This window comes from Misgurnus anguillicaudatus, chromosome 6 (assembly GCF_027580225.2).
Source record: "Misgurnus anguillicaudatus chromosome 6, ASM2758022v2, whole genome shotgun sequence".
Lineage (NCBI taxonomy): Eukaryota > Metazoa > Chordata > Actinopteri > Cypriniformes > Cobitidae > Misgurnus > Misgurnus anguillicaudatus.
Genome location: NC_073342.2, coordinates 16,437,531 through 16,465,197, shown reverse-complemented (window position 1 = coordinate 16,465,197; position 27,667 = coordinate 16,437,531). Strand labels below are relative to the sequence as shown.

Genomic DNA, 27,667 nt, shown 5'->3' with positions numbered 1-27,667 from the left:
TAACACTCAATGTATTCTTTGGCACCTTTAAAAAAAAATTGTCGCCTCTTTCAGTGCACTTTGTCTGAATTGTTGTTTTAGAGCAGTGGTTCCCAAACCTTTTCAGCTTGCGGCCCCCCTTGTGTACAGTGCATTTTTTCGCGGCCCCCCGAAGGAAAATTTATGACAAAAACAGTTTTAAAATGTAATATTTTATTAAACAAAACATATAAAATTATAACTAGTAGTGCTGTTGGTTAGTTAGCTTATTATTTTTTAGGTTTAATTACACAGAATTAATGATAAATGAATGTATTTTATAAAAAGTCATATGTAAAATGGCATCTCGCGGCCCCCAGTTTGAAAACCACTGTTTAAGAGAGATAATTCTTTGTTCTGATGACCACAAAGAAATATTTTGATGGATGATATTTTGCCCCATTGACTTCCATAGTACGAATAAAGAATACTATGGAAGTGAATGGGGCTCATGGTCGGTTTTGTTTCAAACATTCCACAAAATATCTTCTTTTGTGTTCATCAGAACACAGAAATGTATACAGGTTTGTAACAACATGAGGGTGAGAAAATTAAGACACAATTTTCATTTTTGGGTGAACTATCCCTTTAAAGGCGGGGTGCATTTAAAAAAAACGCTTTAGAAGAGTTGGGCCAGGTACCAAAACACACTTGTAGCCAATCAGCAGTAAGGGGTATGTCTATTAACCAACATCGTAGCCTGGGTTGCATATGTTGTAGCCAATCAGCAGTAAGGGGTATGTCTATTAACCAACATCGTAGCCTGGGTTGCATATGTGTGGGGCAGGTTTGTTAAGGTGATTTCAAATGTCAACATTGGCTTTCAGAGATCATGCACCCCCCCTTTAAAATGTTAAGTGTCAAATCATATCTAACAATTGAAAGCATATAGAAAGTAGTGGTGTAAATGTCTTCAGGACACTTAGAGTGGAGTTGTTTAAAACTTTTGGGTCATTTTGAAGCTTGAAGGAATTTCTAGTTGCTGAGAGTGGATGGTGACCGAGGTGGTCCAGATGAGTAACCAGAAAACCCCAAATAATACCATTAAAAAATCTGCGTTCAGGTTTTGAAGAAAGAAATGGGTCCAAATGATATGCAAGTAAGTAATGATTAACTTTGGGTGAACTATCACTTTAAAAGTCTGAAGCAAAATATGTTGTTTATTGGATAATGCAGATTTGCTGCTCAGACTATTTTTCTACGTTGACTAAAGTCCATACGTTCACGTTTTGCTCTTACAACATTTGTAGATGTGCTTTCCTAAACAAAGTACTGCAATACTGTGATATTTATCCTTTAAAATGTATTTAAAAGAAAAACTGCGGTTAAATTCTGTGAATCTTTCTTTTAGTCCATTGATAGATTATGATGGGCCAACCTTGGATCCTTCTTTAGCTCTTCCTTCAGTGCTAGTAACTTTTGAGGGGCATTCTCCTTGTGACTGCAAAAACAACATACACGTTCACAGTTTCAGATCTTTATGAAGCAAAATTATAGTTGTGCACCTTCAAAACATATTTAATACTGATTTGAGATCGCGTACCGCCTGTGCATCATTTTGGCGACCTTGATCCTGATCTCTGCATCAGAGCAGTAATTGAGGTAATCGTCTTTCTCCTTCGTGGTCATGGTGTGTTGGTTCGTTTGGTACCACAACTGTTTCTTCTGCAACCCCTCGGTCTCCTAGAAAAAATAAAACGGTAAAGATAAAGCAAATGACTTAATGCATAACCACTTGTTTATGAGAACTAGACAACCCACATAAAGTTTGATGAACTTTGATGCTTTTTTGGCTCACTCCCCATTTAAAAAAGATGCAACTGATTGGTATGTAAGCTGTACACTCACCTAAAGGATTATTAGGAACACCATACTAATACTGTGTTTGATCCCCTTTCACCTTCAGAACTGCCTGAAATCTACGTGGCATTGATTCAACAAGGTGCTGAAAGCATTCTTTAGAAATGTTGGCCCATATTGATAGGATAGCATCTTACAGTTGATGGAGATTTGTGGGATGCACATCCAGGGCACAAAGCTCCCGTTCCACCACATCCCAAAGATGCTCTATTGGGTTGAGATCTGGTGACTGTGGGGGCCATTTTAGTACAGTGAACTCATTGTCATGTTCAAGAAACCAATTTGAAATTATTTGAGCTTTGTGACATGGTGCATTATCTTGCTGGAGGCAGAGGATGGGTACATGGTGGTCATAAAGGGATGGACATGGTCAGAAACAATGCTCAGGTAGGCTGCGGCATTTAAACGATGCCCAATTGGCACTAAGGGGTCTAAAGTGTGCCAAGAAAACATCCCACACACCATTACATCACCACCACCAGCCTGCACAGTGGCAACAAGACATGATGTCTAATTCTGTTTACGCCAAATTCTGACTCTACCATCTGAATGTCTCAACAGAAATCGAGACTCATCAGACCAGGCAACATTTTTCCAGTCTTCAACTGTCCAATTTTGGTGAGCTTGTGCAAATTGTAGCCTCTTTTTCCTATTTGTAGTGGAGAGGAGTGGTGTCTGGTGGGATCTTCTGCTGTTGTAACCCATCTGCCTCAAGGTTGTGCGTGTTGTGGCTTCACAAATGCTTTGCTGCATACCTCGGTTGTAACGAGTGGTTACTTCAGTCAAAGTTGCTCTTCTATCAGCTTGAATCAGTCGGCCCATTCTCCTCTGACCTCTAGCATCAACAAAGCATTTTTTTCCCACAGGACTGCTGCATACTGAATGTTTTTCCCTTTTCACACCATTCTTTTTAAACCCTAGAAATGGTTGTGCGTGAAAATCCCAGTAACTGAGCAGATTGTGAAATACTCAGACCGGCCCGTCTGGCACCAACAACTATACCACGCTCAAAATTGCTTAAATCACATTTCTTTCCCATTCTGACATGCAGTTTGGAGTTCAGGAGATTGTCTTGACCAGGAACACACCCCTAAATGCATTGAAGCAACTGCCATGTGATTGGTTGATTAGATAATTGCATTACTGAGAAATTGAACAGATGTTCCTAATAATCCTTTAGGTGAGTGTATATAGAGGGGTTACAGCTATACGACCAAATCTCAGGAGAATTTAGGTTTAGGTTTGGGGGTAGCTGTATCCCTTCTAGCCACAAACGTGAAATCCATGGGCGTGCTTGTGCTATCAGATATCAATGCTACATTGCTAAATTCAATTTTCTTGTTTTGCATATTAAATTGATAAAAATCATTCTTGACTATCGTACCTTTTCCAGTCGTTTCTGAATAAGTTTCTCTTTGTATTCAAGTCCCTCTTTAAACTCAGCCAGGCAGTCGTTCTTCAACCGAAGAGCGTCCTGGTATGTAAGGGGTCCTGAGAGTCCCAACTCGACTAGGAAGGACACCAAAGGGTCCCGTTTCTTTTCTTTCTGACGCTGCGGTTTTTCTTGAGCTATGCGCTCCTGAAAGATAAAGAGATGTTGGGAGGAGGCATTATGAATTCAATGAAAATATAAATTATTTATTAAAAGCCTCAAATTACCATCTCTTTCATCTGAAGATTTGCTGTGTCATTTCTTAAGATGTCATAAATTGATATCTGAAGCTCTGTATTACTCTCCTCTTGTTCTCTCGCAGAAAGAATTACTTTAACCTGAAACACATACATGGTCAACACAAACATGCAGGTTTGTGAACTTCAAAATGTTGGTTTTCTTTCTCAAACTACCTCTTTCTCTGAATCTTTAATTTTAAGCAAAACATTTTCCTCAACTCTCATCAGATCCACAAGCATTTGGTACAATTCCAAGTTCTTGTAAGGTTTAGCAAAAGGATCCACCTGCGGGAAACACAGTGATGGCCAATCAAGCATTTGACAGCTATTTAAAGCAGAATCGTATACACCTTTACCACTAAGTAATACAAATACAATAAATAATTTTTTTTATATATATATATATATATATATATATATAACGTTGCAACAGACCTGAAAGCCGGAAACCATGTCTCGAGTCCACAACCCTCCTGCTTCTTTGGGTTTGGTGAAATTCAGCCAAGATCTGAATATTCTGTCTTCCTCTAGATGAAAGGTCACGTGGATCTGGCCCTCCGACATCATAAAACTTCGTTCAGCCACTTGTTTACCGGCCGGTCTAGAATGATCTCTGTGGAACATCTCCTTCACCATCTGGAAACCCAAACAAAGTTTCATCGACCCAGTTTTAGTCAGTTGACATTTGGATATTTACTGTAAGCAAGGCCACCCGATGCTACATTAGATGTTGCTTTAGTATATTGTTGGTTAATATTATACCTCTAAGATAATATTAGGTTGAGCGTTTTAGTGGTTTAAAGGTTAAAGGCTGTTTGTCAAGAGAGAGTTTTACCTGTATAGGCCGCTGTTTGAGAGCTCCTGCAGACTGAGACACTTTGACCCTCTTTCCATAAACAACACGTCGATGAAAGAGAAAGTCTGTTCGGTCTTCAAAGGTTTCTGTCATTTCGGATGGCTTCTCGAATCTTCCGGCTAGATTGTCGTTGTGAGCGCAACTATAAAAGTCCATTTGACGTTCAGTTTCGGTGACCGAAGTGGTGTATCTGTGGCCTAAACAAAGTGAGATTTAATACACCAAGCCTTTTTAAAGCACTTTTTGGATACAGACTTATCCCAGCAAGCAATAGCTGTCATTTCACTGTCTGGGTTAAAGGTACACTGCTCAAATTCCTGTTGCGCCACTCACATAGTTTAACATTAAAAACATCATATTTCTTTATATTTAACATTGGCTGCTAACGTATATTACGCATTTTGAAGTAAACGCTATCTGACTAAGCTCACGCTATTTAATGTGCACTTCCCGTGTTTATGATACCTCCGAGTTGTCCTAGACGCGGCGCTTCATGTCCGGTGTGCGACCCCCCTTAAGACAACGTAGAGACGAAACTCTACGTTTTTTAGAGTCCATTTAGGGCTACTATTTAGAAACATGATGGGGACTTATATGTAAGGGGACCCGCGGTGTATGTAGATAAAAACGCCTCATTCTAAGGTAATATAAGCAATACAGTTCATTATTTAATGTCTTTATACACCACTGATAATATAGTTATGTCGATTATTTTGCATTTCTGTCAAAAGATCCTTTTAAAAGTTACACACTGCACCTTTAACTATAGACCCGATATAGTACGGCTATGAGTAACCCACTTCTCAAGCCAAAATGAACTTTTCGGTTTTGCCAAAATAACCTGCAAAAAATGTATGATATTCCATCACGTAAGCAAATAACAGGTGTTTGGTTTTTATTTATTTAATTATTTTATTTAAAGGAACACTGAAAATATGCTAATTTTCCAACTCGCTTAGGGTTAAACATTTGATTTTTACCGTTTTGGAATCCATTCAGTCGATCTCCGGGTCTGGCATACCACTTTTAGCATATATTAGCATAATCCATTGAATCTGATTAGACCATTAGCATTGCGCTAAAAAATAACAAAAGAGTTTGGAAATTTTTCCTATTTAAAACTTGACTCTTCTGTAGTTACATCGTGTACTAAGACCAACAGGAAATTAAAAGTTGCAATTTTCTAGTCAGAGTCGAGTTTAAATAGCAAAAAATATCCAAACTCTTTAGTTATTTTTTAGCACGATGCTAATGGTCTAATCAGATTCAATGGATTATGCTAAGCTATGCTAAAAGTGGTAGCCCCAGACCCTGACATCAGTTGAATGGATTCCAAAACATTAAATATCAAATGTTTTACTCTAGGGAAGCTGGAAAATGAGCCTACTTACAAAAACAGTGGAGTGTCCCTTTAATTCTGTCAAATGCAACATTGCTTGCTGGGATGTGTACTTGTAGCTCAATTGATAGAGCATTGCATTAGCAGCACAAAGGTTATTGGTTTCATCCCTGCGTGTGTGTGTGTGTGTGTGTGTGTGTGTGTGTGTGTGTGTGTGTGTGTGTGTGTGTGTGTGTGTGTGTGTGTGTGTGTGTGCGTGTGTGCGTGCGTGTGTGTGTGTTAGATTACATTTAAGAAAATCGCTCCTTCCAGGCCTGAAACGTTCGGTTGTCAGGTTGGTGTCTATTTGTACCTCTCTCTCCTCAAGACAATCGCTGCGATGTTTAAACCACTCCTTAACTGTGTTGGGCTTTGTGCCTTTAGGAAGCCAAACAGTCACAAGGTTAACTTTACATCATTCCTGATACCCCAAAAATTAAAGACAGAACGGTTCTTACACTCGAGATCTGTGTAAGTGGTAAGCCTGGTCAGCAGACCATCTTTTCGAAGAGAAGGTGCAAACTTTTCCAGCTTGGCTTTCCTGTACTGGATAACTTTTATGCCTCCTGGGTAACGCATTTCCATATCTGTGATGATACCGATAAGAGCGTAAAGAATTACAAAAACATTTATTAGGAAATAGTAAGATTTGACGGTGAGAAGTTCACCTTGTGGCGAAATGTCTATTTCAGCTACCCAAGATGGAGGCATCTCAAATTGCTTCTGTTCTTCAGTTTCATCCTTCAAAAGAAATAAGTGGTTAATTCTAAGCAAAAACCAAACAACAATAAAATGCCCTGTCGCAGTCAAATCACAACATTAATATTTTTAAATTGTTCAATTAAGAATAAAGGAAAGCTCTTGCTCTACTTCTTCCTCATATTCTAGATCTTGAAGTGACTTTGGGTCAGAAACAATGGATAGTGATTGGCTAGAAGGTCCGCACAGCATGTACTCCCACTTTGATAGATCACTCAAGTCAAAGGTCATCTCCTAAAGACACAAACAGACCATGTAAACTTCCCAATGCTCGTAATGCTTATTTCGTAGACCTTGAGGGACGATTTTTAATACTGACAGCACAACCGAAACGGCAATCCTGCATGTTGACCCAATAGTTTTGGTGGTTCCAAATGCTCTCTATGCCCAGGAAGTTTTCATCGATTGTGGAGTAGCTCTTTCCAGTCAGAGGGTCAATAAAGAACTCCTTGGTGACTTCCCGGTTCCCCGGGAGCACTAGAACCCAACTGTGAACCCTCAGGCCCAAAAGAGGGTCTGGGGGTGGACGTTCTTGTTCCTGTTAATGACAGACCAATAAAAATGCATGCATTTAAATTCGGTAAATTCATTCTTTCAAAATTATTTAAAGATTAAGTAATTTGCTGCTCTCTATACCATGAGGTCTTCAAACTTTTTTAGGGAAAGGACCACTTAATGAATAGAAAGGAGGTGCAGTCACCCCCAGTACAAGTATCAAATTAGGACTGGATTTATATACTTTTTGTGATGGTTATGTTACCAAATTATGAAAATAATTATTTTTTTGTGCCTAATTTAATTTAAACGTTAATTTAAAAATATTTGGACGACCACCTGCTATACCAGCATGGACCCCCAAGGGGCCCTTGACCCCCTATGTAAGTTTTCTAAGGACCACCTAACAGAATCCCACACTAATACACCCCCAAAAAACAACAAAATATGAAGGATAAGCTAAATTTAAGTTTAATATGCACTAATAACTAATTTTTTAAACACAAATGCAATGTTATGTTCAGAAATTGTTATATGATTTTTATTTCATTTGAAAAGGTAAATGTGAAATGAGTTGCAGCTTAATATGAAAAATTCAAGTTTATTTATATTTCAAGTTTATTTATAAAAATCTACTTAAATAAGTGACGATTTTATAAACACCTAGTTTAGGTCATCTTTTGGCGGACCACTGGGGGGTTTGGCGGACCACTAGTGGTCCACGGACCACACTTTAAGAATTACTGGTCTATACTAAATTTCTAAGTCTTAATTATGTCAATTGAATATCAGGTAAGTCTCTGTTCCTGATCCAAATGTTTTACCTCCTGAAGTTTCTCCGCTTCTTTCTGTTTCTTCAGGGCAGTTGCTTTGGCCTCTGCAATTCGCTTCTCCTCCTGATGCTTCTCGAATTTGCTCGTCAGATCAGGTGGGGGTTTAACAGAGTATTTCTTCATTTTCTTCTTCTGATTTTCTTCATTACCCTGAGCAGATCCCACAAAAATCATAACATTTTATTTTAATAAAATGCTTTAAAAATGCACAACTATGTGACCAAGTCTATGAAAACCCAGCTAGAGTCATTTTTTGTTTTTGACATAAAATCATGCTTCATAATATAAAGAACATTGTGTGAAAAATAACCTTGATATCTGACTGAGTAAGGTCATTATTAAAGGCGGGGTGCATGATCTCTGAAAGCCAATATTGACATTTAAAAAAACCTTAACACACACGCCCCTACCCAATAGAATCTGGATCTTCTTCACGCCCCTTACTGCTGATTGGCTACAAGTGTACTCGGCCCGACTCCCTTTTCCAAAGTGTTTTTCAAATTCATGCACCCCACCTTTAAAATCAATGATTGATGCTCCTAATCTCATATTTAGATTATGAGACATTGGCCTGGATTTCACAGACAGGGTCACAAATAAAAAACGTGTCTTTTACTTGGATTTGAGGCTGCAGATGTGGCGTGGGCATGATGTGCCACTCTTGGCGTGGACACTCTTGGCGTGACTGATCGAGAAGACACATCTCTTTACTGGCGTACCCACTGACGCAGTAAGCATCGTATCCCGCGCCCAATAGGAGACTACACAGCAGGCAGGAGAACTCAAAACAGGTACCCCTTTGTGTTTGCAGAACCGAGGTGGGGGAAGACAACTGCTTTGGCTAGATAATACAGGATGAAATGCAAAACAACTTCTAACTGGTATCAAAGTCCATCAAGGTATACAATGACTAAGTGTTAAAGGGGACATATCATGAAATTCAGATTCAATTTTTTTCATGTTTAAGTGCTATAATTGGGTCCCTAGTTATTGTATCAACCTAGAAAATGTGAAAAATATCAACCCAGTAAACTAGTTGTGGTAAACCATTTTCTGAAAGCATGTGAAAAAAGGTCATTGAAATTTGGCTCCCTTGTGATGTCAGAAGGGGATAATACTGCTCCTTAATCTGCACTATCCAACCACGGCACTGCTATTTAGTGTAGAGATCAGCTCATTTGCATTTAAAAAACACCCAAAATGTCAAATTTTTGCCCACACCTATAAAAGTGCCAATTTTAACATGTTATAATAAAGTATCGATATGGTATTTTGAGCTAAAACTTCACATACGTACTCTGGGGACACTACAGATTTATTTTACATCTTTAAAAAGTCTTGTAAAATGTCCCCTTTAACATATAGGCACGGGTGAGAACAATTATGGCATCAATCAAATTAAAATCTCACTATTTTAAATGCTGGGTCCAGTAACTCCAAGGAGAGGTAATCTGACACAAAACTGGCACATCCATCCCAGCTATACAGAATAGGATATTGTAGCAAGGTGCGCCTCAGGGTTGTGCTGACAAATTTCTGTTGATATCATGGATTATTAGACACAATTGTGTAGGAGTATCATAGAAAATAAATGAAATATATTTGTTGTAATGTTGCTTTCTGTGCTTACCTGAACTCCACATTCATTGACAGGACACAGCAGTAGTGGTTTCCGATCGGGGTACAGAAGAGCGTACTGCTGTCGAAAGTTTTCGGCCATTGCAAGCATGAGTTTCTCCTTTGGTGAGTTCTGAGTGTATGAGGATGGACATTTGGAAAGGTCCAATGGAGGTCTTGGCTTTAAACTAATGCAACATGAAGGTGAATGTATATTAAAAACTGTGTTGAATATTAAATGCATTGGTGGCCAGTGACTTCTTTTTCTAGGGTGCATGATGCGAAGGTCATCACAACATGTATTTAGCCTGTCGTGTGTTGCTCGTCATGTCAAAATAGGTGTTTGGCACGTCATGTAAACTTATGCGCGTCATGACATGACGCATAATGCATGGTTCACATGACGGACACATTTTGACATGACACTCCGAACACATATTTTGAATTTGCGCCCCTCAGAAGAGAAGTCACTGGCCGCCACTGATTGACTGTTAAATGATAATACAAGAATATATATTTTATTATTTTATAATATATATAAATATATATAAATAATTTGGAATTAATTAATGAATTTTGATTTTACATTTATTTATCAAAAAATACATTTGATGCATTATTCCTTTTAATTTAAAACTTTATTTATTTATTTATTTATGGGCTATTAGTATTAACATGTTCTCAATAGGATTTGTAAGATTTATAGAATTTAGTGGTTTTAGGACATTCAGACATTGCTTACTATTTACATTTTTATTACCATATGGCAAAAAAAATACATTTCCCTGGCCAAAAATATATTTAAAATATATGCTAAATACATTTTGTAAAAAGTAATGCTCAATTGAATACATTTTTGAATTTTAACCTTCATATATCAACATATATTTCAAAATGTATTTCAAGGGAAAGCAAATACATTTCTTATTTTACATCCCATATGGCAAAAATGTATTTTTTGAATGAATATATTTTAAATGCTAAATAAGTTGCTAAAAGTTGAAAATATATTTAATTTTAACTTTTTTAAAACTGTTATGTTTACAGGTTCGAACATATAAAAGTTTTTCTTCCAATATGACGTAAATATTGAAAATTTGCTTGGATTGAAATATATGGAGGGCTAAATATATTTTTTAATGCTTTAAAATTTATTTACTTTTAAAATATACTTCAAAATATACAAAAATTGCCAAAAAATATATCAGTGAAAAATATATTGTTGTAAACATATTCCAAAAAATGTTTAAGCAAATATATTTTGTGCCAATTTTTTTTCATATTTTACATGTTGTTTTTTTTTGTTTGTTTGTTTTTTGCTGTATGGGTATTTACATTAAATAGATAAAAGTGCTTACCTTGAATTTGTTACCCCATAAGGCACAAGGTGCATGACCTGATACACCACCACATTTTTGGCTAATGATTATGGTCACTGTAAACATTCACCATGTGACTGAAACTACTACGATGAAATGCTGTAACAGGAGTGTACCCCATGTCAATGAACTTTAGTAGCCTTACATGTGTCCAGTGGGGCGTAACTGTGTTTTAGACAGACTGCTCTCTAATTCCCGAACAGCTTCCACATCTTCATCCTCAACTCTTTCGTCATCTTCATCACCACTCAGAATACTTTCCTCCATCTCTGGTAAAACATCCATCTAAAAACGGCCATGAGGGTAGACAAGAGAAGCTTGTGTGACTATGAAACTTATGCAGACTGAGGTCATAAAAACAAAAGACACGTGTTTGGTCTGCAAATGACTAAATTTAACCATATTCAATATTATTATATGCATTAATAAACAAAGATTGTGCATTTCAACGTAAAGTAACTATGAACACGAGACCATTAAGAGCTGTCAGTGAACGCAACTAACTTAGCCGATTAAACCATTTAAATTAACGTTACGTATATTGTTTTAATAGCAACTACATTTTTAAACTTACGTTTCAAGAAAGCGAATATCTCCCTTAGTTTTCAATATTATATTTTTGTATAACGGACGCAGCGTGAAAATGTGTTTATGAAAGTGTCACGCAACCTGGTTACCGTAGCAACAGCAGGGCGCGCTGAGTGACGACACAGCGCGGGGGGCGGGACGCCAGATGTACTCAAAAGATGAAACTTATTAATGAATGATAGGAAACATTTCAAAAAAGCGAATCTCTACTTAGTTTTCAATATTGAAATTTTGTATAACGGAGGCAGCGTGAATTTTTTTTATGAAAGTGTTTATAGCACGCAACCTCGTTACCGTAGCAACATCAGAGCGCGCTGACGACACAGCGCGGGGGGCGGGACGCCAGCAGTACTCGAACTTACTAATGAATGAGAGGAAATGATGAACAACATCAACAATCTTTTTGTTAAATAATAAGGTCCGATAATATCTTTTTAATCTAATCACATCATGTTTACATTGAGATGAGCTTCCATCAATTTCATTAATTTAATTAAATTCGTTAATTGCATTACAACTGTTTACAAGCTTGCAAAACTGTTCAGAATTGCACTCTTTTTATCAATCTGGATTGATAAAATAGTCTCCTTTCGCATGTTTATAGCTGCAATGTTTACTGTCCGCTGACCTCACAATAAACACTGACCGCCCCCTCGCGATGCCACATTAAAACATCAGCAGTACTGAAGAGTCAGAGCCCGACACACACACTGAAGACACTATGGATTATTCTCGCTTGTTAAGATCCATTGCCTTTCTTCTCATTGTACTTCACCAAACCTCTGGATTCTGGTTATTAAACGTTATCTTTCCACCGACAGCCAAACAACAACTTGTAACTAACAGCACTCCACCTCTTATCATAGGTAAGCAATCGTTTTATATATAGCTAGCTTGGCTATCCAATAAGGTTACATATTAAAGTTACAAACATTCAAAGTAGTTTGTTTAAGCTTTGTTATTCATTTTATTACGTTTTATTTTATCGTTTAATGGTGAATTAATAAAGCTAGCTAAACAATTACATAAGCTAATACCAGGTGACAGGTATCATGAAATGGGACTCGCATACACTTTCTTTTAGACATTTTGAAACCAGATATATAAGATTTCTAAAGAAAAAAATCCATATTTTCTGCACGGCTTGTTGCAAGGTCCAAGTTTGATAACAAAATATGTACCTGATAACAAAACCCAAATTGTGCATTTTTGACCCCAGTACCTGGAAACTTGGGTAATCGCCTGGAGGCCAAACTAGACAAGCCTACACTTGTGCACTGGATGTGTTACAAGAAAACTGAACACTGGTTCCCACTGTGGATTGACTTAAACATGTTTGTGCCAATTGGAATTGACTGCTGGATTGATAATATAAGGTAAAATCTATCTATCTATCTATCTATCTATCTATCTATCCATCTATCCATCTATCCATCTATCCATCTATCTATCCATCTATCTAAACTCACTTGTTTTTCAAGATGTGTACTGTAAGCAAATCGGCAGAGCTATACCCCTTCTAGATAATGAAGCTCTGATTTATTGACTTGTGTTTCCTAATCAACCTCAGCTGATCTTTTCTGTGTCTGCCCCTCTATTTCAGGTCATTGACCTTTTGTCCCTTGTGTTTGGAGAATTATCCAACTCTGATGACAGAGCCAGCCTAAAACTTTCCTTGTGTCCCCTAGAAAGCATGCAAGATTTTAAATAAATATGTGTAGTGAGCAGTCAGATGAAAAAAAATACATTAAGTACATAATTTTTAATATAACTGTTATACTTTCTGTATCTTTTATGGTCTGTAGAATTGTTTACAACAGAACAACTCGCAAGACATCTAATGCACCAGGTGTGGAGGTCAGGGTACCTGGATTTGGACAGACCCATCCTTTGGAGTTTCTTGACTTAAACAAGCTAACAGGTAGGCATCTCACAACCGGTAATGAACAGTTTACAGTACTTTAAAATATAAAATTTTTTTGTCATTACCAATCTCTTTTTTTAGGTTACTTTCATACCATGGTTGAACATTTGGTTAACATTGGATATGTTCGAAATGCGACAGTCCGTGGCGCTCCATATGATTGGAGAATCGCTCCAAGTAAGTTGAATTAAACGTTAATTTGATCAAACAAAATTACACCCGTTTCAATCAATCATGGCAATGCCCTAGCAACCACCTAACAACACAGAAGCAATCACTCAGATAACATTAGCAAGTTACTAGTAACGCCCGAGCAACAAGGCTCTCCTGATTTTGCCAAGTGGTTGATGTCCTCAGGGCAACATTTTGTTGACCCTGGGACAACATTTCAATCAACCAATCAGATTTCAGAAGTTAACTGTTTGTTTCAAGTTTAAGCTTACAACCAGGATTAGGTGCTTCTGGACCATTGTTTTTCACTTTTCATTTCCCTCTTATTTTAGAGTTTAGTTATGGTTAGGGTTGGGGTTTTGGGTGGGTTTAGGTTTTATTTAAAAAAAATGTTGTCCTTGGGTCAACACAATATGTTGCCCAGAGGACATCTTTTACTTGGCAAAATCGGGTTGAGCCCCAAACAATCACCCAGAAAACCCTAGCAACACCCAGACCCTGGCAACACCCAAACAATCACCCAGAAACCCTAACAACCACTTAGCAATTCCCAAGCAACTAACAGAACACCCTAGCAACACCCAAACAATCACACAGAAAACCCTAGCAACCCCCAAGCAACCAACCAGAACACCATAGCACACCCAAACAATCACCCAGAAAACCCTAGCAACACCCAGACCCTGGCAGCACCCAAACAATCACCCAGAAACCCTAACAACCACTTAGCAATGCCCAAGCAACCAACGAGACCACCCTGGCAACACCCAAACAATCACCTAGAAAACCCTAGCAACCACCTAGCAATGCCCAAGCAACCAACCAGAACACCTTAGCAACACCCATACCCTAGCAACCACCTAGCAACACCCAAACAATCACCCAGAAAACGATAGCCTAGGACCTACCTAGCAATGCCTAAGCAAGCAACCAGAAACCCCTTGCAACACCCATACCCTAGCAACCACCTAGCAACACCCAAACAATCACCCAGAACACCATAGCAACACACAAACAATCACCTGGAAAACCCTAGCAACCACCTAGCAATGCCCAATCAATCAATCAGAACACCTTAGCAACACCCATACCCTAGCAACCACCTAGCAACATCCAAACAATCATAAAGAAAACCCTAGCCTAGGACCCACCGAGCAATGCACAAGCAAGCAACCAGAATACCCTAGCAACACCCATACCCTAGCAACCATCCAGCAACACCCAAACAATCACCCAGAAAACATTAGCCTAGGACCCACCTAGCAATGCCCAAGCAAGCAACCAGAAAACCTGAGCAACGCCCAGACCCTAGCAATCACCTAGAAACACCCCAACAATCACACAGAAAACCCTAGCAACACCCAAACAACCAACCAGAACACCATAGCAGACCCAAACAATCACCTAGGAAACCCTAGCAACCACTTAGAAATGCCCTAGCAACCAACCAGAACACCTTAGCAACACCCATACCATAGCAACCACCTAGGAACATCCAAACAATCACCAAGAAAACCCTAGCCTAGGACCCACCTAGCAATGCACAAGCAAGCAACCAGAAAACCCTACCAATGCTCAGACCCTAGCAATCACCTAGAAACACCCAAACAATAGCGAAGAAAACCCTAGCAACACCCAAACAACCAACCAGAACACCATAGCAGACCCAAACAATCACCTAGAAAACCCTAACAACCACCTAGCAATGCCCTAGCAACCAACCAGAACACCTTAGCAACACCTATACCTTAGCTACCACCTAGCAACACCCAAACAATCACACAGAAAAACCCTAGCAAAGCCCAAGCAACCAACCAGAACACCATAGCACACCCAAACACTCACCTAGAAAACCCTAGCAACCACCTAGCAATACCCAAGCAACCAACCAGAACACCTTAACAACACCCATACCCTAGCAACACCCAAACAATCACACAGAAAAACCTAGCAAAGCCCAAGCAACCAACCAGAACACCATAGCAACACACAAACAATCACCTAGAAAACCCTAGCAACCACCTAGCAATACCCAAGCAACCAACTAAAACATTCTAGCAACACCCAAACAATCACTAAGAAAACCCTAGCCTAGGACCCACCAATGCCCAAGCAAGCAACCAGAAAACGCTAGCAACCACCTAGCAACACCAAAACAATCACCCAGAAAACCCTAGCCCAGTACCCACCTAGCAATGCCCAAGCAACCAACTAAAACATTCTAGCAACATCCAAACAATCACCAAGAAAATCCTAGCAACACTTAAGTATTCTCTCAGAATACCCTAGCAACCACCTAGCAACGCCCAATCAATCACCCAGAAAACCCTAGCAACGCCCAAGTAACCAACCAGAACACCCTAGCAACCCTTAGACCCTAGCAAACAACTTGAAACACCTAAACAATCACCCAGAAAACCCTAGCAACCACCTACCAATGCCAATACCAACTGCATAGCAACCCACATCACTTAGTTTTGGACCATTCCTATTTTTTAGAAATTCAAATAGTTTTGTGTTTTGTGACCCGAGCAAACTTATTTATTTTTTGCACCTCATAGATGAACAGGAGGAGTATTTTTCACGTTTAAAAAGTTTGGTGGAGGAGATGTATGACGAGTACAAACAACCAGTTTATCTTCTGGGCCACAGCATGGGCAACAATTACATCTTGTACTTCCTCAACCAGCAGACTCAGGACTGGAAGGACCACTACGTAAAGGGCTTCATCTCTCTTGGAGCACCTTGGGGTGGCGCTGTTAAGCCTCTCAGAGTCTTAGCATCAGGTACATGTGAACATCAAAAAGGTTCACATTGATGATCATGTGCTTAAAATACTTTTATCCTCCAGTTACATTTTTTTTTACAGCGCTATTATCTATATGTTATACCATTTTAGGTGAAAATGATGGTATACCCTTCGTGTCCAATATCAAGATTCGTGAAGAGCAACGAATGACAACCACAAATCCCTGGATGATCCCTTCTGAAGAGGTTTGGCCCAAAGACCATGCCTTCATCTCCACCCCTTATTTCAATTATACCAACCAGGACTACCGTCAGTTTTTCAAAGATATCGACTTTGAGGACGGCTTGTACATGTGGGAAGATACCAGAAACCTCACGGCCGGTCTGCCCCCACCTGGAGTCGAGGTCTACTGCATATACGGGATCGGACTCCCGACCCCTGTGTCGTATGTGTACGACGAGCAGTTTCCAAACGCAGATCCTGTAGATATTATTTACGATGATGGTGATGACACCGTTGACAGTCGCAGTTTGAGTCTTTGTAAGCGATGGATAGGGAAACAGGAACAGGCTGTGCATGTAAAGGAGCTCAGGGGATTTGCTCATCTGGACATGATCTTTAATCACAAGGTGCTCACAGTCATCCAGAGAATTCTGGAAGGAAAATTCCCAGCGGATGAAAACATCAGTACTGATAACCTGAATTAAAACTTTACCTCGTAGATGTTTGTATATAGCAATGCAGAACTGTACTGCTATTACATAAGTTTACAAAAGTCAAAACATAAATATTATTTTTTGTCTTTGTTATAGTTTTGTATTATACAGAATTCATCAAATTGTATTTATTCTGTACATTAAAAATGATAGATACTATAGCTCCTAAAGTATAAAATGTATTAGAATTATGTTTTGTATATGTATTAGAGAGCATGATTTGTGTATACAGAAATAAGATAATTGTATATTTCCAATATAACAAAAGGAAAACATTTCGTAGTTCACAATTTATTGTTCAATTGTTTTGATTTAGTAAAGATTTACTAAATGTCATCCATTATAGGGGTGTACACATTTATGGTTACACTTGTCTATAGACAATACAGAGCAAAACTGTTTTGATTTCTGTGACCTTTTAACCAGTTTAAGAGTTCAAAGTGTGCAGCAGTATATAGGCAAACGAATTTGAATAGATTAAACTTGGTGCACACAAAAACAAAAAAAGACAGGAGAAATGTCATAAAGATGCTTTGCTGTTTATAAAAAATTGATATTTTGACAGTAAAACTTTCAAAATATTTTCTTTATTATCTCTTTTTCCTTAAGAAACCTTTTTGAGCTTTGAACATCATTCTTACACCAGATGGTGAAATATTGACGTTTGGAAATTTTACAAGTTTCAACATCTAAGAACTTATGCTTAAAACATTGCAAGTAGTTTTGTAAACAGACACAAACCGTGCCTATTTATATATGAATTTGTTTACAACAAAAACATTTACACAAATGAGTTTATGAATATCCAAATGGATATGAATAAAATGGTGCATAATTTGAAAAGCTATTAAAAAACAGACCACACAACATAAAGTACATGCATTTGTAAAAAAAAAATAAAAGGCACAGTAGTGGGACCGTGGGACACAGCATATTGCATGATCAATGTTATCATTGACTTAATAGTTATTTAAAATATTAATAATAATAAAAAATGAGTGGCTATGTCTAGTAGTTAATATTATTCGGAAAATCTATTAAAATAAAAACTCAGTAATTCATAAATTACAGCAAATTAGCCATTTCAGCGTTATCTCCCGGCCCCGCCCACCAACTCACGACCCCGCCCATCAACTCGATGACTTCGGTCATTGTTTAACGAGTCTAGCCTCTTTAAAAACACCTATCACTTGATCGCCACATTTGTGTTCATCGTGCTGTCACTGTCGCTCAGATCCAGTCCAGACACTTCTCGGGTCACTCCTAAACCTCAAGATGGACAGATAAAAACAAAAGCATCACTGATTTTGTCAGACAGCAGAGGTTGTGAGCCGTTGAAAGACATGCTTTGCTGCCGTCGCGTGATCATCGCCTCGCTCCAGCTGTGCTTGTTGTTGTCATTCGTTGACAGCAGAAGTTTAAAGAAATGTTCTCAGGGGAAAACGTGCTCGGATCGACCGCCTGTGGTTCTCAGTAAGTGCTGCTGTTATTGCAGCTTATTCTCAATGTTGTAATTTCCTTTGGTTTTTCTGTTCTTCCTAGTCACAGTTGTTTACTCGTCTCTCAGGATGCGCTCTGTTTAGAAATTGTTACTGTTTACACTGTACTGTAGTCTTGATAAGCCAGATATTCAAACATTTTATTTTTGTATTTTGTCATTTATTTAAACGCATTCATAGGATCTGATTCAGGTCTGATGTGTTTTAATCAAAGGTTTATAACATAATGTAATGCATGTGACCAGACAGCTGAGCCTATTTATCTTGATAACCTGCGCGAGGACGTGGATGTACTGAAGAGCTATTTATTTACATAATTTAAATTAATGTTAGTTTAAATGTACTTACATTAAACAACTATACATCATTAAAAAGTGTTTTGATTTAAGATTTAGTTTTTGACCTTTATTTTAATCTGAGAATCCTAGTAACAGTAATTTCTTCATTTTTGTCAGGCGTTATGAAAATGAAAAACGGTACATACCTTTAATTTGAAATATAACCCTCAGCCGCACTCATTGATAAAAATACTCCTCCGTGATCGTCATGAAAGCACTCGATAAAACAACATCTATCGGGGCTTTTAATTCAAAGTATGCATATTTGGAGAAATATTACTTCAATTTTATATGTTTACTTCAAATTTCTGCAGTGGGGGTAATATTTCACCCATTTTTATTCGAAATATGGCGATATGAGCAAGTTTGAGTCTGCAGTCATTTACACTCAGTTTGTTTCATTCATACGTGAAGCCGGAGGGCGCTAAAGTCTCAATATGAAACTTTCAGGAAAAAAAAATAAGACGTCAGAGCTCAGCAGCAGCTGTCAGTCAGACGTGAACTTGAACAGTGACTGTCACCTGCAACGAGCGATCGCTGTTTTTATAATAACATGCAAATAAAGATGTTTTGATGTTTTAAAACCATGGAGACAATAAACACGATTAAGATTATATATGGTTTGTCTGTATTTTTAACGCTATGTCTGTTATTTTCATAACAGTACTGTATATTATAATGCTATGCTAAGCTAACAGCATAAATAACATAAAATTGTTTATTTTCGGTCTTATTTTATGATCCAAAGCCACATCAGATCACGCATGATTGTTTAAGCACTCGACTTTTGATGTTATAATATGAGTTTTATTATAAATGCTTTTATTTGTAGTGTTTTGATGGTATGCTAATCTAACGTACTAGCTGTTCTGTAAACATCTGCTGTCTGGAGATATGAGATATGTGTTTTTAGGAATAATTTTGACTGGTAAAGCTTCTTTAAGGTAAGTTTCTTTTTGTAAGAAAGGACTTTAATAAAAAGAAAGTGAATTGAGACAAAAGGAGGAAATAAAACACTAAATAGAAATTATGAGCAATTATTAATAATAATAATAATAATAATAAAATAAACATTTAGACAGCCATATCCAGGATTAAAAGTTGTTAATGACTCATCCGGATGCTTATTTAATGAGTCTGTTTAAAACACGGAGCAATAGGACAATAAACTGAAAGGATGTTGTGAGATATAAATAAACAAACATTAGCTTAGCATTTTTGCTGTTTTCTCTAAATAAATTTACATGACATGGGTCTAAAAAACATTTCATAAAATACAGAGTTTTAGAGGTATCATCTTCAGATTTAAAACAGAACATGGTCAGACCTGTGGCTTTAACTACAGAGCATTTCTAGATTGCTCCAAGGCCAATTTCATTGAGATTTTCATAACAATATTTCATACATGTTTGGTGGAGTTTATAAAAAAGAATAATTTAAGCTCTCTATAACAACTTTTTTCATTATGACAGTAACTAATGTTCACCTCTTAATAAACTTCCAAGTGTCTGCTTTCAAATGAGACCAAACTTATGCTTTTAGTGCAAAGACTTCATAAACTGTATCTATTTTAGTTTGGCAATGACAGTTTTTGTGGGGGGGTTCGGAAAATGGAATGAGGGCTAACAGGTTATTCATTAAGAGATCATTCGAAGCAACTGAAATCCGTTGTAAGAAACTGTAAATAACTGTACGAAATCTATAAAATGACATGAATCCATTAGATTGTAGTTGAATTGCCTGTCTTGTTTTCGGCCATTAGTGTGTCAGTTTGTTTGACTTAATTTGCGCAGACTTGCATCAAAGTACCGCGAGAGCGATTAAAAAACTTCTTTCCTTCCAATTGTTCTCGCGGTACTTTGATGTCATGCGCAGATAGTTCCTGGCAGCACTACGTGGAGCCGAAGACGGTTTGCTTATTTTCCTCTCAGGCGGTTTCTCATGACACGGTCATATGACATAAATAAAACGTGACTCCTTATTTTTGTGACTGTGCGCAAGCAGTTTTAGTGAGACCAAAACATGATTTTGCTCGATTGCAAAATTCGTGACTCACCTAATAATTTCATAGCCTTTTGTGTCAAACTAAACGGCCAGATAACATCCCACCAATGAAACAATACCAGATAAGTAACAATACAAACAGAGACCAGATTATAGTTTTCATTAAAACCAATACAATTCCCACTAAAACCATTGAATTCATTAGAAATCATATCATTGACGTGGTATCTACAGTACATGGTAGCCTACTTGACAGCACTTCAAATGATACTGTGGTGCTACCATAATATGTTTATAAAACAATATGTAGTGCATGCATGTCAAACCATTGTATTAATGTTGTTAAAATGAATACATAGATATCTTAAACAGATTGTTTAAACAAAAAAAGTGTTATCTCAAGTACACTTATAGTGTTCAACAAACCAATGTTTGCATGTCAGCTGATAGGAACATTTTAATCCATTTTTTACTTTGTTACAAGTGTGGTTTTAAGATATGTTGAGGTTTTGCTATTAAATATTTGGAAACGTATTCTAGCCGTGCTGGCTGATATATAAAAAACCCATAAGACTTGGCAGGAAACCACATTTAGTGATATTTGAGGGTGTTAAAATGGTTCAAACCAGAATAAACTGCTAGAGATGATTGATGTGTTGGATGGTTAATCATGAGGTGTTAACTAGGGTATTTCTTTTGATCGTGTCAAAGCTTTTTAATCAAGAATATTTTATAACTAAAGTGATGCATATTGAGCTTCTTGTGACAACTGATTAATATTTGATGAATTACTTTCGTGTTATTCATTTTTATTATTAATAAGTTATAAAACATTTTAGTTTAAATGTGCTGTTGTTTGATTGGCATTGATTATATTTTCCTCTGTAGTTCCAGGAGACCTTGGGAATCAGCTGGAAGCTAAACTTGACAAGCCCAGTGTGGTGCACTACATCTGCTACAAGAAGACCGATTACTTTACATTATGGCTTAACTTGGAGCTGCTGGTACCGGTGGCCATTGACTGCTGGATTGATAACATGAGGTAAAGCTGATGGTGTGAGGGTGATGTCGTGGATCATGTGATGTGACCTAGAATTGTCTGAAAGTGTAATATTGTACTTTTTACTCCACTAAATTTCCAGCATGATCTCAAGAAAATCCGTACATATTTTACGAGTTGGCTAATTTGTACGAATTTAGACGAAGTTAATTGTGCAAAAACACATGATTATCAAAAAACGACAACAACGAAAACCCACCCCTAATCCTAACATCACAGGGGACAAGGCAAGTCATACAAAAATGTACAAATGTTGTACAGATTAATACGAAATAGCCACCTGGTAAAATACATACAAATTGCTATAGGATAGCGTTAAGATAGTCAAGGGTGTTGACAAACATGTGTCTAAAAATTATTACATAAAAAATCTGATCTTTCATGTCTTTATTGAACATACTCATTCAACATTAAAAATGGCAGTGGAAAAAGTAAGTGAACCCTTAGAATTAATAACTGGTTGAACAATAACCTCAACCAGTCGTTTCCTGTATCTGTGGCTCAGACCGGCACCACGTTGAGGAGGCTTTAAGGCCCTTCTTCCTGGCAGGGCTGCGTTAGCTCCGTCATATTTATGTATGGCCCGCATCAAGTAAATCCGTTGCATCTTTATTGGGTTGAGGTCTGAGCTCAGACTTGGCCACTCCAAAAGGTGGATTTTGTTTTTCTGAAGCCATTCTGTTGTGGACTTGCTTCTGTGTTTTGGTTCGCTTAAACTTGGGTCCTGTTGCATCACCCACCTTCTACACAGTTTCAGCTGACGTACAGACATTCTCGCGTTATCCTGAAGAATTTCCGATATACTTGGGAATTCATCTTTTCCTTGATGATTGCAAGCTGGCCAGGCCCTGATGCAGCAAAGCAGGCCCAAATCATTTTGTTTCCTCCACCATACTTTACAGTTGAGATGATGTTTTCATGATGATATGCCGTGCCCTTTCTACGGCAGATGTAGCGGTGTGTTTTTTACAAATAGTAACATTTTATTATATTAGTCTACAAAACATTTGGCCAATACCGCTGTGGAGTGTCCATGTGCTTTTTTGCAAACTTTAGGCGTGCAGCAATCTTATTTTTGGTAAGCAGTGGCTTCCCTCGTAGTTTCCTGCCGTGGATACCCTACTTATTCAGTGTTTTACATATTGTGAACGGAGATGTTAGCAAGTTCAAGATAGAATTCCTTAATTTTTTATGTAATGAAATATTATATGAAATGTAGCGGAGTTACATTTTCAAGTATCTGTAGTTTTAGTGAGTTAAAATACTTCACTAAAATACTATACCTTACTCTGCGTTTTGTACATTATGCTATTTGAAATACAGGTATTGAAACCAAAACTGCATTTTGAGAAGCTCAGTCATTTATAACCACATACCTTACACTCATAGAGACAGAGCGCAGCACGTCATAACCTGAAAACAATGCCCACCGGGGGGAAAACAATCCAACCGTCTCCATTGACTTTGTATTGCGAGAGGCTGCCTCCTTGTCATTTCTGGCTTATAACAAAAAACTGAATAATGCCTAAAAGCTGCTGTGTGACAATATGTACAGCTAACAAGCCAAAGAACCCAGAAATAAGTTTTTATAAGCTGTCGAGCCGTAAAACTCAGCCTTTGAGGAGAAAAAAGTGGATCGCCGACTACGTTTCCCCTAGTGGACGCAGTTTCGTTAATGGTAGTACTATGAAAAGTTGCCTGTTTCCACTTTTGTGTCTTTAAACGCTCGTATTTTGAGGTCGACAGCTTATAAAAACTTATTTACAGATTAAACTTAAAAACAGAATAATACCTAAAAGCTGCTGTGTGACAAGGTGTACAGCTAACAAGTTAAAAAAAAAACAGACATAAGTTTTTATAAGCTGTCGAGCTAAAAAAACAAGCGTTTAAAGACACAAAAGTGGAAACGGGCAACTTTTCATAGTACTCATATTAGTAGAACTGCGTCCACTATAGGGAAACCTAGTCGGCGATCCACTTTTTTCTCCTCAAGGGCTGGGTTTTACGGCTCGACGGCTTGTGAAGGCTTATTTCTGGGTTCTTTGGCTTGTTGGCTGTGCATATTGTCACACAGCGGCTTTTGGGCATTGTTCTGGTTTTTGTTTTGAGCCGGAGATGACAAGGAGGCCGCCTCTCGCAATACAAAGTCAATGGAGACTGTTAGATTGTTTTCCCCCGGTGGGCGTGTTTTTCAAATTTGCATAACTGCGTTCTGTCTCTATGGTTGAAAACAACAATTAAAGAAAACATCCAACATTTTTGCCAAGTAAATAAGATTGGACACCTGTTGAGTTCTGTGACAACATGCCCCAATAGTCTTCACAAACTGGCTATCATCACAGAGAAAAATTAATGTATAAACTCATACATAAAACAGCAAAATGCATAAAAATGTCTCGACATATATGACCCAATAGTAATGGGACAGCCTGCCTTGACATTTAAGAGCTTGTTTACCAATCACCTGGATAAATTTAATGTACATATTTTTGTGTACCAGGTTGCTGTACAATCGGACCACTCACCTCACCGAGTCTCCGCCAGGGGTGGAAGTTAGGGTACCTGGATTTGGCAAAACATTTAGTGTAGAATTCCTGGATCCAAGCAAACGAAGTGTGGGTGAGTGGTGCATTTCTGTCATAATGTAAATGTCTACTTGGTACCTCCATTGTTTGACAAGTACCTTGTTTCTTTCAGGAATGTACTTTTTCACCATAGTACAGGCATTGGTTGATTGGGGGTATACCAGGGACGATGATGTACGAGGAGCCCCCTACGACTGGCGTAAAGCCCCAAGTAAGTGTCTGTACTATTTAACTGCACTGATGATGTACGATTTGACACTCGTTTCTCTTCTGGATTGTACTTTTTAGATGAAAACAAGGAGTACTTCTTGGAACTGCAGCATATGATTGAGGAAATGGCTGAAAAGGCTGGAGGTCCCGTGGTCCTGATCGCACACAGTATGGGAAATCTGTATACCCTGTATTTCCTTAACCACCAACCGCAGGCGTGGAAGGATCGGTACATTAAGGCTTTTGTGTGTCTCGGACCCCCGTGGGCTGGAGTGGCCAAAACTCTTAGAGTTATGGCAACAGGTGAGACTCAGATTAATTGTTTACTCATTGGTTGTACTGTATGCATGTCTAATTTGAACATTGTGGTCCCATCGCAGGTGACAACGACCGCATTCCTGTCATCAGTCCATTGAAGATTCGGACCCAGCAGCGAACAGCCGTCTCCACCGCTTGGCTCTTCCCGTATGCCCACTCCTGGCCCTCAGACATGGCCCTGGTGACTACGCCTAACACCACGTACACCGTCAAAGACTATCAACGCTTCTTTAAAGACATTGACTATGAAGATGGCTGGGCCATGAGGGAGGACACCGAACCCTTGGTCAACGCGTTGGAGCCTCCGGGGGTTCCCGTTCACTGCCTGTATGGGACTGGCATCCCTACAGCTCAGGCTTACAATTACACAAATTTTCCAGATGGAGAGCCCACCGTCATCAATGGAGAAGGAGACGGGACGGTTAATTTTTTGAGCGCGACAGTGTGCAAGCGTTGGATAGGTCAGCAAAAGCATCCTGTCAGTATGATTGAGCTGCCTGGGAATGAGCATGTTGCAATGCTGTTAAATGTGACCACAGTTTCTTACATTAAATCAGTGCTCTTCTCACCGTGATAACATTAAGCCCTTAACTTTGAACTGGTGATTCTGGTTTGCCAAAGAGACGGGATACGGTTCTGCTTTTAGGATGGATGTGAATCATTTTGGTTGATCACTTCCCTTGTTGTGGAATTCGGTTTTATCAGGACATCAGGATATATTCGCTTTCTGTGGTTCAGTGCAATCATTGTTTTATAGAAATTATTGTATAGATTTTAAAGCACATGTTAAAAAAAATGAATTGCCATTTGTTTAAGCAAAATAGCTTTACCGTGCCATTTAATGTCACCTAAATTTTTAATCTTTGTAGTTTTTGTAAAATTTACAGATTTAATCTATTGCTTTTTTAATATCTTTCCAAAGGCCTTTATATTCAAATTGTACTGACACTTCAGTATTTTTGTGCAGTTGACTGTCTGACTAGTATTGATTTATAAATTTTTATCATTGCCGTTTTGAATGTTCAACATCGATGGGCATCTCATTATATTGCTCAATTTAACACAGCCTAACGTCTGTGACCACTATTGTGCACTCGGTTTTATTTTTATTTCGTGACTTCTTAAATATGATCAATTATGTGACAAGCGATTTCTACTTTTTAAAGAGTATTGTAAACTGTAACACTTTACAATACGGTTGTATTTGGTAACAATAGTAAATGCATCATAGTGTATCAAACTAGCAATTTTACAGAATTTTTATTAATCTGTGGTACTTTTAAATTTACTTTTCAGTGTTAATTTGCATGAATGATGCATTAACTAATGTTAATTTATACATTGCAAAATCTGCATTTGTTTTTGTAGATTCAGAAATGAACCTATAGATTAATAAATGCTGTATTGTTCAAGTTCCATTGTGTTATTCCATTAACTTCCACTTGTTGTAAGAGTTACCAAATGGGGGGGGGTTTATAGGGGACATTTCACAAGACTTTTTTTTTAAGATGTCAAATAAATCTTTGGTGTCCCCAGAGTACGTATGTGAAGTTTTAGCTCAAAATACCATAAAGATTATTTAATACAGCATGTTAAAATGTAGGTGTGAGCAAAAATGTGCTGTTTTGGGTGTGTCTTTTAAAATGCAAATGAGCTGATCTCTGCACTAAATGGCAGTGCGTGGTTGGATAGCGCAGATTAAGGGGCGGTATTACTCCCTTCTGACATCACAAGGGGAGCCAAATTTCAATGACCTATTTTTTTACATGCTTGTGGAGAATGGTTTACCAAAACTAAGTTACTGGGTTGATCTTATTTACATTTTCTAGGTTGGTAAAAGCACTGGGTACACAATTAGGGCATTTAAACATGGAAAAAGTTAAATTTTCATGGTATGTCCCCTTTAAAGTAAACGAGAAATGATTATCAACTATGAACACACATACACATTGGGAAGCCATCACTGGAGCACCCGGGGAGCAATTGAGGCAAACGTGCCTTTCTCAGAGGCAACCTGCTGGCTGAGAGACTCGAAGTGGCAACTTTCGGTTTCCAAGCCCATGTGTACAAAATCAGTGGTTCCCAACATTTTTCTATGTAAGTACATGAATGACAATCTGAGCCCCAAACCCGCAACATCTGTCTGGCCCTTTGAATTTGCTGTTACGTTGACAAGCATTTTAAGATCGAGCAATCAAAATTTAAACCATTACACGAGAGTATTTTAAATATGGCATTGTTAGCAAATGATGATAAAAAAATTGTGGAACATTTTATGCATTTTAAGCATATCAGATCGTAAACCCATGTATACTCCCCCTGTATACTTGGGGGACCGGACCCCAGGTTGGGAACCACTGTACTAGATGATTAAAGGGACACTCCACTTTTTTTGACAATATGCTCATTTTCCAGCTCCCCTAGAGTTAAACTTGAGTTTTACCGTTTTGAAATCCATTCAGCCGATCTCCGGGTCTGGCGGTACCACTTGTAGCATATCTTAGCACAATCCATGGAATCTGATTAGACCATTAGCATTGCGCTAAAAATAAAGAGTTTCAATATTTTTCCTATTTAAAACTTGACTCTTCTGTAGTTCTATCGTGTACTATGACCGATGACTGTAGGAAGCGCAATGA

General features: G+C 38.1%; 3 protein-coding genes across 3 annotated transcripts; 2 read left to right on the top strand and 1 right to left on the bottom strand.

The window, feature by feature from the left end:
• Window positions 1–1,158: 1,158 nt before the first annotated feature.
• ccdc135 (coiled-coil domain containing 135) lies at window positions 1,159–11,709 on the bottom strand. The gene is made up of 18 exons (XM_055193280.2): window positions 11,441–11,709; window positions 11,012–11,151; window positions 9,501–9,675; window positions 9,281–9,406; window positions 8,487–8,711; window positions 7,862–8,020; window positions 6,862–7,080; window positions 6,654–6,776; window positions 6,452–6,524; window positions 6,242–6,370; window positions 6,033–6,161; window positions 4,385–4,602; window positions 3,985–4,185; window positions 3,724–3,834; window positions 3,538–3,648; window positions 3,263–3,457; window positions 1,562–1,701; window positions 1,159–1,459 (listed from the first exon to the last, which is right to left on the bottom strand). The coding sequence occupies exons 2-18, from the start codon at window positions 11,149–11,151 to the stop codon at window positions 1,366–1,368; spliced, it is 2,568 nt and encodes an 855-aa protein (XP_055049255.2). The 5' UTR covers window positions 11,441–11,709; the 3' UTR covers window positions 1,159–1,365.
• Window positions 11,710–11,886: 177 nt separating this feature from the next.
• lcat (lecithin-cholesterol acyltransferase) lies at window positions 11,887–17,595 on the top strand. The gene is made up of 6 exons (XM_055193282.2): window positions 11,887–12,320; window positions 12,674–12,830; window positions 13,260–13,375; window positions 13,460–13,555; window positions 16,111–16,335; window positions 16,449–17,595. Exons 1-6 carry the CDS (start codon window positions 12,176–12,178, stop codon window positions 17,003–17,005), a joined length of 1,296 nt encoding a protein of 431 aa, XP_055049257.2. The 5' UTR covers window positions 11,887–12,175; the 3' UTR covers window positions 17,006–17,595.
• A 573-nt stretch (window positions 17,596–18,168) lies between these two features.
• Window positions 18,169–26,440, top strand: pla2g15 (phospholipase A2, group XV). The gene is made up of 6 exons (XM_055193283.2): window positions 18,169–18,487; window positions 21,744–21,897; window positions 24,416–24,534; window positions 24,613–24,711; window positions 24,789–25,013; window positions 25,091–26,440. The coding sequence occupies exons 1-6, from the start codon at window positions 18,358–18,360 to the stop codon at window positions 25,600–25,602; spliced, it is 1,239 nt and encodes a 412-aa protein (XP_055049258.2). The 5' UTR covers window positions 18,169–18,357; the 3' UTR covers window positions 25,603–26,440.
• The last annotated feature ends 1,227 nt before the right edge of the window (window positions 26,441–27,667 follow it).